The sequence below is a fragment of the Triturus cristatus genome, chromosome 1_1 (genome assembly GCF_964204655.1).
Source record: "Triturus cristatus chromosome 1_1, aTriCri1.1, whole genome shotgun sequence".
NCBI lineage: Eukaryota > Metazoa > Chordata > Amphibia > Caudata > Salamandridae > Triturus > Triturus cristatus.
In genome coordinates, this window is record NC_140579.1 from 105,008,442 (window position 1) to 105,022,111 (window position 13,670).

Genomic DNA, 13,670 nt, shown 5'->3' on the forward strand with positions numbered 1-13,670 from the left:
AAGGGATCCGTCACCAACAAAGGAAATGTAGACACAGGTCAGCACAACAAAAGTGCAACTCCCTGCAGGGTAGATGTCAGGTGCCACAGAGGAAGGAACAGTCCTTGGGACAATGTCTCCAAACACAAATAGCACACACGACCAAATATACTTTGCAGAGACATTGTGATGGCACGCAGATACCATGGTCCACCCCATTAGCATCAGACTACAACTTTTTCCTGAAACATAACACATTACCACCACCCCAACTCCGGGACCATCAGCACCCACATCAATACCTGAAATGCAAATGTGTTCAAACTGAAAAGAAAATGCTTTATTCAGCATTAAATGAAAATGTAGTTAAGGACACTATTTACAAAGGCACATGGCCAGTCCAGATCTGAAGTCCTTGGGGGGGGACACATGGCCACGCGTCTCCCCTAGCTTGCCTGCACATTAGAACCCTCAGGTTTGTCGACTGGGGGGGGCATCATGTGGGGAAGGACCAGGCACCGCAGGGACAGGAGGTGGAAGGGTAGGTGTGGTGGGTGCAGGGACGGACGCCTCCACCACAGGGGGTGGGGCAGCACCAAAGGTGGATGTCAGCTCGGCGCTGCACACTGCTGCCAGGTCGTCCAGCGTCTCCCCTTCTCCCGAAGAAAACACAGCCTCAAAGGAGGGGGGGGGTCGGAGTGATGGGGTGCAGCGCTACTGGGGGAGGGGGCGGACAGGGGGGGACTCAACTCCCCTACCCGTGGAGTGCCGTTCCCGTTTGCGGGCTGGAGAGACAGCAGGGCTGAGGCCCAGCACAGCCAAGGAGGCCTCTTTTTCAGGATGTGTGGTAGGGGAGTAGAGGGGAGTGCCTTTGGAGGGACTGGTTAGTGCACCATGCTGCCTCGGACTGTGGCTGCGTGTATGCCTGTGTGCGTGCCAGGAGGAGTGCGCTTGCCCTTATGTGGTGGTGTGCTGCCTGTGTCTGGTGGGGTGCGTGCTTGTGAATGTCTGTGTGTGCTTGGGACAGGTATGGGAGTGGGAAGTGTGGATGGTGCAGGGGTAGGGGGGGACGAAGTGCTGCAGGAGACTCACTGCTGCGGTCAGTGAAGAGTCCATGGACCTCAGCAACATCCGTTGGTCAGACATCGCTGATGACATGCCCGCCATGTACGACACCATCTGTGTCATCATTCGGGTGTGGCCATGGAGGACATTCAGCATCGATGTCTGGCCAACCTGCAACTGCCGCAGAATGTTCACAGACTCTGCAGTGAGGGCAGCAGGGGGGAGAGGGGCAGGGGGTACGGTGTCTGACACGAAGGAGACACGGTGTTGCCTAGCACGGACAGAAGGGACCGGAGCAACTGGGAGGGCGGTGATGGGAATGGAGGGGGCGGTGACAGATGTAGTGCTGCTGCCAGGTGTCGTAGCAGCCTCCGCCCCCTGGAGGAGTGCAGCATCGGACCCGTCAGCGTCGTAGTCAGTGTTGTCACTAGACAGGTCCTCCGCCTGACTCCCCTCGCCCTCCGTGCCACTTGCTCCCGCAAACTCGGCAGCAGTGGTGGCAGCGGTGCTGGATCCCTCCTCCACGTCCGTGCAGGTGTCTCCCTTGGTGTCCTCCAATGATGCTGTGGGCAAGGTGAAGAGACAGAAAATAATCAGTCACCTGTATACAACAGACACATGAGTCCCAATAAAAATGTCACAGTGCATATCAGGAAATGCATCATGAGTAACATCTAGAATAGTCCGCACATATGTAACCCTGCACACCCCAGTTGGTTGACCCACCATGACACTTGGAAACAATGGAGATCAAGACACAACAGCAAATAACTTGATATCGAATTATACTGAGAAGCTAGTGTTTGGGGACAGTTGAGTACAGCAAGAATATGAATCCATGCCACCTCTTGTTCACTGTGAACAAAACGGTAATGGGGCACTCAAGGCCAAATAACACACCTCAATGCTGAAGGTGTCCCCACACTCTGAGACCTGTGAGTACTTAGGAAACCATAGCCAAAAACATTGCAATCCCTTGGGACTCCGAACACTTTACACAATGTACATGTTTAGAATGTGTGAATGTGCCACTTTGTGAACAGAAGACACATCTGCCTGTATGACAGAAGTCACACAATGATGTGCACACAAAAATACATTTACACAGTCATTGTATGAGCTGGCAGCCGAATTCTAAAAACCCATTGTAAATAAGAAATGGGGTATCAGTAAGTACATATACGTGGCACCACGGTGGTCTGGATGACTTGACACTCGTAAGTTTGTATCAGCAACAACCAAGGACTTATGCACATGCAAACACACTGTGTGAACATGGATATGTATAATCAGAAAACAAGTGGTAATCAAACTGTGCCTTCCAGTAAAATGTGCCAGCGTGTCCACGGAAAGTGTAAAAGTACTTTACTTTGCACTTCCCTGGGAGACATCTGTCATGCAGGCACATTATTGTCCTTCACAACCAACTAGCAAAAAGAAGCATATGAAAACTTGAGACATGTTGACAAGTGTAGTGAGTGCCAATGTACAATACTTATTGACTAAAAACTTGAATCATGCCACCTGTCACATGGCCATCCGTACCATGATGACACAGTTGGCAACACATCTGACCCACTGCCTGTCGTGTGGAGTGGCACACATGTCCAAACACAGGACAATGCATTAGCTAATGGGCCTGCAATGTGTCTGGATAAGGAGCACCTTCACTGAGGAGATACCCTCATGGCAAGCAAGAATGTCCACACAGATGTCAGCACACACAGACCAAACTACGTAGCATCTCGACCACACACTGGTGGCAAAAATGGATGAGCATGAGCCATGTATTTACATTTTTGACACATGCTGCAAAGCACAAACATTAAATCCAGCACAACATGACTGGGTCACTGCATGTTGAGTGTCTGTCCAGACAATTATCACACACAGGTCAGACCCGGCAAGGATACATAAGATTTGGACATGTAGGCCTTGCCCGCACAAACCCCCCATACCTGAGACAATGTGATTGAGACAGATCCTGAAGTGACACCTCTTAATCTGGGTTTACTCAAATGTGCATCAAGAATTCCTAAATGTACTCCACATCACCTCGTGAGGCTGCCAACACATATTTGTGACCAACAACCATCAACAGATAGTTGTACATAGACACACAGGCACTGCCCAGTGTGAGGATGCACAAGCAAAATGGGGGCAGCCTGTACAATGGGCACATGTAGCACACTTTAGATAAATACAAATGAGGGCAGGGAACTATGCCACAGAGGCCAAACTATGCTGAACACACAGAGAATGGGCACAGTGTTGGAAGACACACATGATTCCGATGCAAGGGTGGCTTAGGGGACTGTAGTGGGAACACTGCTCCATGGTGCTGGAATTATCTGACTGTAACATGAGCTACCGTCCCGGCATTATGCATATGTCCCACTCATGCACATCATGTCTGAGGCCACAACATCGGTCATGCATGCTGCAAGTCTGTTCATTTGAAAAATCACACTCCTATGTTGAGACTCAGCATCATTGCCAACTAATATGGACCCCAAATGACTGAACAGGACAGGGCACAGGCAAGATAACAACACATGTCTCAGATTTCCCCCCCCCCATATGATGCAGAAAGCAATGTGCACTTGGATTAACTGGCAGCCTAGATGACCATGTGCAATAGTGATTACACACAGACCAGGGAACACATGTCATTTAGGGGAAGGGAGGAGGAACAGCCCCGTTTGACTTTGGGGAACAGGATATGCACTGCACAAATTAACCCTCGCTGTGTATCCAGGCGACTGAGCACTTCCAAAAGCTGGTGACACACAACAAACACACATGTACCTACCCCCTTCCTGCTGCTGCAACTCCTGTAACCGCCTATCCAAGTCAGGGAAGACCACCGCCAGGACACGCTTCATCTGTTGGGTCAGTCGTCGGCCCCCGCCGTGCTTGTGTGGAGATGAGTCTTTCAGTTGCCACCGGGCGATCCTCCGGGTCCAGCACCGGATGTCCTGCCAGCGTTTCCTCACCTGGGCGAGGCGCCGACTGCGACCCTCCACAGATCTCACGGCCCTGACGGCCTGCTTCCATATCTCCCACTTGGCGTAGGCATTTACCTGTAAGGATGACAAAGTGAGACAACATCACTACACCTGCTCCATGTCACAGAGACACACATTTGAACATCTTTGATATGTTGAACTGGGCATAGTATGCTGGCAACAAATAGCACCTTTGTCATAGGGACATTAGCCTATGTGGAAGCCCCAATGCACTACATGGCATTGAAAGTACACAGGTGGCATGAGGGGTGCAACACACTCCATGATCATGGCACAAGCTGTGCATCACATGCAACACCAGGCTGATGGACAGCACCTCCAAGCAGTCACATGCCCCAGGCCACTGACGCAACCTCAGCAGAGTACACAGACACACACAGGCACAGATCAATCACCTGCCATTGGCAACAGCGGATACAAACCTCACTCTGCACATGTGTCACTTGCCTGTGGGGTGTCACAGGTGTGGTGCTAGCTCAGCAAGTCAGACACTCTGCACGGCTTACTTCTCACATGAGATTGGTGGAGCTGTTGCCTCCTCCATGCAGCTGGGGTGCAACACTCCACATAGACACTCACCCACATGACAAGGAACATTCACACACATCAATGTCCAGGGGGCGTACACATCATTTGGACACTCTCACCACAGCTCCACTCAACTCACACACATCTGTGGGTACAGTCACCTGTCACACCGGGGGGGGGCAGGGAATCACCTCTGGACAATAGGACAAAAATTGCCCTAAGGATTGGGCAGGCTGAATGTGCCATGCACTATGCAGTGAATTTCACAGTAAGCACAATGCAAGTGAGGAGTGCACACAGGAACTACATCATGCTCTGCATGAGAGACATAAGCCATTCCCACCCCTGGGACCCACTCTAAACAACATTGCATGTCTGTCACACCTGGACACAATGCCAGAAGTGACAGTCACAAAAAAGGTGCACAGTCAAAGGTAGTGGAGTCAGCACTCACCTGCTCCCCTGGTCTCCCATACAGGCTGGGGTACTGTGGGAGGATTACATCAAGCAATGCCTCATTCGCCACATGGGTGAAAGGCTGGGCCCTCTCCACAGACCTTGACATGGTGCCAGAGGAAGCACAGACAGCAGCAGTGTTGTCAACAGGAAAGTTGTGCAGGCAAGTGCCCTCTCATGGATTCTGGCTGACTTATATCTGTCTTGCTGAGGGGCATTCATTTGGAGGAGTACATAGTGATTGGTCAGATACACACTGGTAGTACACGTAGGTGTACACACTGGTCGTACACGTACATGTACACACTGGTAGTCCACGTACGTGTACACACTGCTCGTACACGTACGTGTACACACTGGTAGTACACGTACGTGTGTACGGTCCGTACACACACCCGTACTCCGGCGGGAACACCAATGTGATGATACGGACCGTTCACACGCCCTCAGAGCGTGTGTACGGTGCGTTTCACAGCTTACACAGATGATAGGAGGCGCACACGAATAGAATGGAGGTGTCAGACTCGTGCACAGCTGTACATCAAGTCATAGTCATTGCAGTCCTTCATGTGCAGGGCCTAGGTGTGTCAGGCAGTGATGTGGCATATGTCTCCTCATGTTTTAGCACAATAGATGTGTGATGACCTGTGTACACATGTCACGTGTGATGGGGCAGTATGTGGCACACTTCCCCTTCCCACTTTGCACATGTGTGCATGTAGTACAAACATGTCAAGCACTGCATCACTGGTATGGCACAGTCACCAACACCCGCAAATGTCCCCTGATGCCAGGGACAGGGACACTAACACCTGACATCTAAGTACCAGCGTGCCCCGATGTGACTATGTCCTGTGCGAGTCATGTGTTCCCATGAGCTTGCTGTTGTTGTTCCGTCAACTGCATCTGCTGTTGCTGCATCCAACATGTGTCTGTGTGTAGATGTGCATGGCACACATATACGCACACCATGCCACATGTGGATTCACACGTTACGTGTGTCTGGATGCTTCAAAGATGATTTTATGACATGAGGACATATCTGCGCCGTATCCATGTCTGTGTTTTCGTTTTTCACGTGTACCCCTTCATCGCTATGTGTATGATCTGTACATTTCCAATGACATGTGACCTGTGCGTCTAGATTGCCGCCAGCAGTCTGTATGAGATGACATCCTTCAAATGCAGATATGTGGATGTATGTCACTCCTGTGATGTCTCTGGCTGTTCACTTACACTGGCCCACAGCTAGTTTCGGGCCATGTCATGTAGAACTGGACTATCAACGGGTGTAGCTGGCTTGTCGTAGGAGTATCACCTGGCTGGCATACGTGTCCTGGATGTATAGCACAGACCTGACTCTGTATTTAGCAGATGTGTAGTAGCAGTTGAGCATGTGCTCAGTTCATTGACATTGATGTTGTTAGGTACTCACTCTTCGTTATTCCTTCCAATTTTCTGCAGGGCACCGCCTCTCCCCCGACCAATGCCAGACTTGGCTGCCATGAGGGAACGTGACTGCATAAGACGTTACCGCTTCTCGCAACAGTTGATTTAGAACTTGACCGCAAAGCTTGAACAATACCTCCAACCGCGACACAGGTATCCTACTGCGCTGACCCCCAAGATGAAGGTGATGGCAGCCCTACATTTCTTTGCCATCGGTACGTTTCAATTCACCATAGCTGATTTGGGTGGCATGTCACAGACCATGTTCAGCCGTGTCCTGCATGATTTTTTAGAAGCCATGTTGGAGCACCTGGATGAATTCATCCATTTTCCAACTCGTGAGCAGTTGACAGGTGTCAAGGGTGAGTTCTATGCCCTGGGAGGGATGCCCCATGTAATTGGGTCTATTGATGGGACACATGTGGCTTTGGTACCACCACAGGCACAGGAGGTCACCTATCACAACCGTAAACATTACCACTCTATAAATGCCCTTGTGGTGTGTCTTGCTAACATGCTGATTTCCCATGTCTGTGCACGTTTTCCAGGGTCAGCAGACAATGCCTACATCATGAGGCATAGCAGGGTGCCAGAAATGATGCTGGGGCTGCACAACGAACGAGCATGTCTTGTTGGTGGGTTTGTCCTTTGTTTCACCCTATTTTTGTATCTTATGGCATCTCCCGACCCACTTCTTTACATGATGTGTCCATGTAGGGGACTCTGGCTATCCCAACATGCCATGGCTGATGACGCCCCTCCGCAACCCCAGAACAGCTGCAGATCACCGTTACAACAACGCACATGGGCAGACCAGGCGAGTGATTGAGAGGACGTTTGGCCTCCTGAAGAACAGATTCCGGTGCCTTCACAAAACAGGCGGGTCCCTCCCATATGCACCGGTGAAGGCCTGCAAGATCTTCTTTGTGTGCTGCATGCTGCATAACATGGCAGTGGAGAAGGCTGTGCCACTCATCCTGGATCCGGATGAGCAGGAACATCCTCCCGTGGAGGATGAAGGGCTTGGTCACGAGGCAAGTGACGATGAGAAGGAGGAGGACGACGACATCCGGAGTCAGCTCATACGCAACTTCTTCTCATAATGGTGAGTCACTGGGTCTGAGTGTGCACGCCTGGAGCCTTGTGTGGCATGTGTTGCAATGTGTGTTTCCAGCTGACTGTATGCTAAGTGACTTAGATGTGGTTCAGATGTGTCACTCGAGTGATGATGTCCTTCCACACATTTTAGCTTAGACACTCAATTTTAATATAGCATGGTGACAAACTTATTCCTGTAGAGTAAACGACCATGCATGCGGATGACAATCTCTTCCCTGACTTCTTGTGTGTCTGTCATCCCCAGGTAGTTTTGCATGCTGTCTGCTCGTGTCATCGTTGGCCTCCCGCTATTCCTCATGAGTATTGCAACGTGTGCTGAATCAGCGTCCCATGCACGGAGATGGGGAAAAGTCTATTTGGTTAAGGATTGCTGCACGGCATTTTGGTTTTGGTAGGTGTTTGTAATGTGTGGGCACTGCTCCTGTGCATGTTGTGTTACTATACATACATGTCGACTCACCATGGGGCACATGACATGTTGCATGACTCCCATGTATTGATAGTCACCCTTCGTAGCAGTCATCTGTGATGGGACTGTGGATTCTGATGAAGGCATCAATGTGTGTACAACTTCCCTCTCAAACATACGGGATGCTACGGGTGGACATAGTGTGGGACATCCCAATGAGAGGATACATGGGGAATTGAAGCCCCTCCGTGTGCAGCAGGGGGTGTTTGGCTCACACACTTCACTTGTGTGCCAGTTCAATGGATTTACAGCATCTGTGTTGTGAAGGGGGTGTCCAGTGTAGGTCCCACATGTTCTGCCAAATGACCTGTGAGTCTGTTCATATTGATGCATTTCCCTAGGAGTGAACCTGAGTAATAAAGGTGTACCTCACCCTCCAAGGTGCCTCATCTCTGTCACTGCAGGTCTCTTGCCACTTTGCATGCGGCATCTCTGGCATAGTTGTCAAAGATTGTGCATATGAGTCTATGTGTAGTTTAGCAACATGCATGCAGTTCTTCAGGGATTTGAATGTCCATTGTGCATGATGTCCATGGTTGTGTATGTATTTGGGCATGTTGGTTGCCACAACAGACCGTCAACACCTGCTGAGGGTGTGTATCCTGTTCAAAAAAAGGGGGGGAACCCAAATTAGTAACCCTCCGACATCTGGGTATATAAACACTAATAAATGAAAATAATGCCTCGGGACAAATAATGTCACATGTATTTTTGGTGAAAAAGATAGATAAATTATCTCTTCCCCTGAGTTATATTCTTTAAAAAAAAAAAAACTTATTTTGTTATATTTCACATAAACATCAAAGGCAATTCCAACAAAGAAAAAAAAACACTTATTTTGTTATATTTCACATAAACATCAAAAACAATTCCAACAAAGAAAAAACATTTTTTTTTTTAAAACCTATTAGGTTATGTATGGGTGAGTATATTTATTTTATACTTAACATCTTCCACACAATTATATAAGAATCCTTCTTTTATATAGATACACACAGACATTTACAATATTTACAATACTTATATACATAAAAGAGAAAACTGAACATATACATTTAAAAAATGCCCTATTTTTCAATTAGGATGCCTATAAAATTATTTTACGAGAGCATTCCTATATATGTAGAAGATCACTCTTTAAGAGTTACTTCGAGATCTTATAATTACAACCTCCACCTTATTGAAGTACTCTTTACTCTTTACTACTAAACCAAAGCAAAATCACACGAGTGTCTTCAAAATCGTTGTCGACGCGTTTCAGCCAAAATTAATCTTTAGGCCTCATCAGGACTAGGGCAGTAGAACGTATAACCTCATAAAGTTCAACCTAAAGGAACACATTAAATATTCCTTTTAATCAATATATACAATAACACTTGTATTTATGTACACTATATACACAGGAACATATCCTATAAAAATAGAATTCCATTATATTACAAACTCTGAAGAGGCGGGCCACAGAAAATGATAAATAAAACACACCAAATAGTGTACTTCAACCATTTAAAACGTGTTCTACCTTACCAAGAAAGTGAAGTGCATGTAGAAAAAAGCCCTTAACCAATACCATCCTACTTTAATTATAATCCTTCCAAAAATTCGTATGGCAAAATGCCAGAGGAAAAATATATTACCTATTTACTGCAAAAATGTTTTTCGAAAAATACAGAAATTCTCCCCCTTTCCTTTCTCTGTCTTATAGCGCTGAAAACAAAATAATTATTATGTTAGGAGCATATCTTTATATATGAATATATTGATCCCAACACCACTATTGGATATATTTACTTACTGATGAATGTCTTTATGTTATTCCACATTTTTATATCCTGGAACCTTTTTATTTTCTTATTTTCCGTAACTCTTCAACAAGATCCCTTTTATTCGTTTCTTGTTACGAAAACAAAGAGCAGATGTAACTTGCCACAACGTTTGGCCGCACTATCTAAGCCACTCTAAAAATAATCCAAAACACATCCTACCTTTCAAATCTCTAATCCCCCGTAATACGGAGCCTCGTCATATTATTCATTTTTTCAAGGGAATACTCGGAATATCCTTCGCTTCACCTGTATTAGAAAACGGAAGTATAGTAATTACTCTTAAGCTCATACCGCCTTAATTACTATCTCTACCTCAAGATTTCCTTTAAACCCTTCCTTACCTTAAACAACTCAAATGGGCACGCTACTAACGATCCGTCTCTGCACCGCACACTGCACACGTCAGAAATCACGTGATGCGGAAGTACGTGTATATACGGCAGCGTCAGCCATAGAAACAATAGAAGGACATCGTTATTGCCTGTTTAACCAAACGCAACGAAGGACTAATAGTTTTTAAAGGGAACCCGTTTACAGAAAAAGTGACTTGTGGGTAATTTCATATTCTTATATGAATGGTACTACATAATCTAGTCTATGCATGTACTAGAAGGTAACTAACGTCCCCTATCAATTATTTTAAGAACTATATAATACCAAATAATAGATAATAATAGAAAACAAAAATAAATATGAACACACCTTATAACCCAATGTGAAACCGCCACTCCTTACAATCTTTGCATCAGCAATGGATATTTTTGAAAACCAATTTGAAGGAAATACAATCCAAGGAACATGCAAACAATCATATATATGTATTCAAGGGACTCACACCTACTCTAATGTTGGTCGATTACTGCAATAGTGCCCACATTTCATCTTTATCATTGAGGCCCAATGTTGTTGTGTGATATTTTGTTATCAACCTTGCTTCCAATCTGTTGAGTTTCGTTTGAAGTTCTGCTCTTTCTAGATTTCCAACTAGACACAGTACTGACCATTTTAGATCATTTTCAGAATGATTTTGGTTCTGAAAGTGTTGTACCTAGGGAGCCCCTTGGACTTTACATTTGATCCTCGATTTGTGCTGCAATATGAGTTTCTTTATAGGTTGTATCGTCTGACCTATGTAATATTTATTACATGGGCACTTTATGCAATATATTGCATTTTTAGAATTACAGTTGGAAAATATCTTTTGATAGTGTGTCTGGCCATTGATATCCAATTGTTTGGAATCTTCCATTAAATTGCATGCCAAACAATTTTGGCATTGAAAATGACCCACCACAGGTGGCAATTTAAGGAGTCTCCTCAAATCTTTTTTAGGCAATTCAGTCTGTCTTGTAGCTCTCACCAGTTGTTGCCGGATATTTCTACCTTTTTTGAAAGCAAAAAGGGGTTTCGGAATTCCTAAAAATTCAATTAATTTCCATTTTTTTTGGATGATTTTCTTGACCTTATTTGCTTCAGGATCATAGGTGAGTACACATGTCAGTGGAGTATTCTTATCTTATAGTTTTGGGACAAGTAGGACTTCTCTTGGGGTGTACCATGCTCTTTTAAGCGCACCTTTCACTAATTATTTTGGATACCCTTGTGCTATAAGTTTGTCTTTAAGTATCTCTGCATTAGTGAAATAGTCTGTTTTGTTTGTACAATTCCTCCTTACACGAAGAAATTGCCCATATGGAAAATTTTCTATTATTGTACGCGGGTGGCTACTTGTAAAATGTAACAGGGTATTGCGGTCTGTAGGCTTCGTATACAGACAAACCCCTAATATTCCATTCTCCTGTTGGATAAACACATCTAGAAAGTTTATCTTCATGTGATCGACACACTTTGTGAAATTGAATTCAGCGTTTCTTGAATTTAACCAGTTATGGAAATCCGTTAATTGTGTGTCATCTCCATCCCAAATCATGAAGATATCATCTATATAGCGACACCAAAAATTAACATGTATTTTGAATAGATTGGTGTCGCTATATATCCATCTCTTTTCGAATTCTGCCATAACCAGATTAGCTATGTCTGGTGAGAAGCTGCAACCCATTGCTACTCCTGAAACTTGGAGATACAAATTTTCTTTAAAATTGAAAAAATTGTTTTTTAGGCACAGAGTTGCTAAGGGTATTATAAACTCGGTGGGAACTTGGTGAGGGCGATCTCTTTCATCCAATTTGTATTTCATGACTGCCAATGCCTCATCCTGAGGTATATTGGTATACACCACAGGGTGTGTATCCTGTGCGCAGCTCGTCCTTCAGTTTCATGATCCGGTGTCAGTCATCTTTGGGGATTGTGCATCCATTGTCTCTGGGTGTGCCATGGGAAACCGGACACTCCTCCTTTACATACTCCTGTTGCAGTAGTCCTTTCTGACATCCTTGTCTTTGTGTGCAACTAGTGGCATAGTTTCCAGGTCATGCCACCTGCTGCTGCTGCCCCTGCAGCGAGGGCACAGAGAGTTTACAGATTCGGCAACACACACACCTCAAAGATGCTCCTCCCTTCCTCCCTCCACCCATTCATTTGGCTGGCATCAGCTTGTCTGTGCCACTGTTGCGCCCACGCGGTGCCAAAGGCTGGACCGTCAGCGCATGCAACGTGCACATTGCACGAACCTCATGTCCTTACATGACCCACATCACACTACAGTCTGATGTTGCAGCCACCCTCCAAGCATTGTCCATCCGAGGAGCTACCGCCTGCTCTCAGGCATACCCTAGGCGCACACACGACACCTTTGCATGATGATTGTGCAACTCCAACTGCCTACACAGCGCTGCCCCGCCTTCCAGGCCCTGTCAGACCAACCAGGTAATGTCCCTCCTACTCCCCACCGGCTCCGTACACCAGCAAGGCCATGGGAGTGGGACTCAAGCCTTCAGCCTGTAGTATAGTGGCATAATCTGGCACATGGCCCAGGTATCATCTCTCAGCGTGTCAATCCTCAATGTGTCCAGGTCCCCCTCACCGGCATCACATGCACACAGCACCTCTTCATCAGCTCGTATGCCATTGACAGCCAGGTGCTCCTCACCCTCGCCAAAGACACAGTCATTGGCAGTTCCAACATTCAAGAAGGCATGAGATCCATTGATGGATTGCTGAACATCAGCCACCTGAGGCTGAACTTGTACAGGACTAAGGTAATCATCTGAGGATTGTCCCCTTACAGGTGGGTCAACTGCTTGTGTCCCACCCGCAAGAGCCCTGCACATGCACCCAGTGTCCACGCACACAAGATGGTGTGCATCATGGATTTGTCACTCACATTTGCCATGCTAATCACCAGCATCTGTACCTCAGGGTGCAACACCCTCTGCATGATGCACATGATCCACAGATAGATCCACTCCAAGGAAAGACAGACCATGCCCCAGGACCACGACACCAGCCGTGTCAACTACTGCCCCGCCCTCTACGGAGCAAGTACATCCTAACACCCGGGAAACCAGTCCACATCCAGGCTGCATGTGCACACCTCAGCTTCAACATCCTGCGCCCCAGCCACATCACCGTCCACCAGAGATAGCTGCAATGTATCAATGTGTGCTGCAGGATGACCTTCAGACTCCTCACCCACACTCAGAAGGCAGGCCACAAACCCAGACCCCACACCAACCTTGGCCGTCTGTCATCCGAGACCCCGTTGTGCCAACTCCGTGCATCCAACCTTACCCTGGCCACCATTCTTCACATCCACCGTACTCCAGCATGCAGGACATAGTTCTCCCA

At 46.7% G+C, this 13,670-nt stretch overlaps 1 protein-coding gene across 1 annotated transcript; it reads right to left on the reverse strand.

Annotated features, from left to right (window-relative positions):
* Positions 1-440: 440 nt before the first annotated feature.
* On the reverse strand, positions 441-10,308 carry LOC146869656 (uncharacterized). The gene is made up of 3 exons (XM_085654348.1): positions 10,262-10,308; positions 3,857-4,127; positions 441-1,607 (listed from the first exon to the last, which is right to left on the reverse strand). The coding sequence occupies exons 2-3, from the start codon at positions 3,927-3,929 to the stop codon at positions 937-939; spliced, it is 744 nt and encodes a 247-aa protein (XP_085510474.1). The 5' UTR covers positions 3,930-4,127; positions 10,262-10,308; the 3' UTR covers positions 441-936.
* Between the last annotated feature and the right edge of the window lie 3,362 nt (positions 10,309-13,670).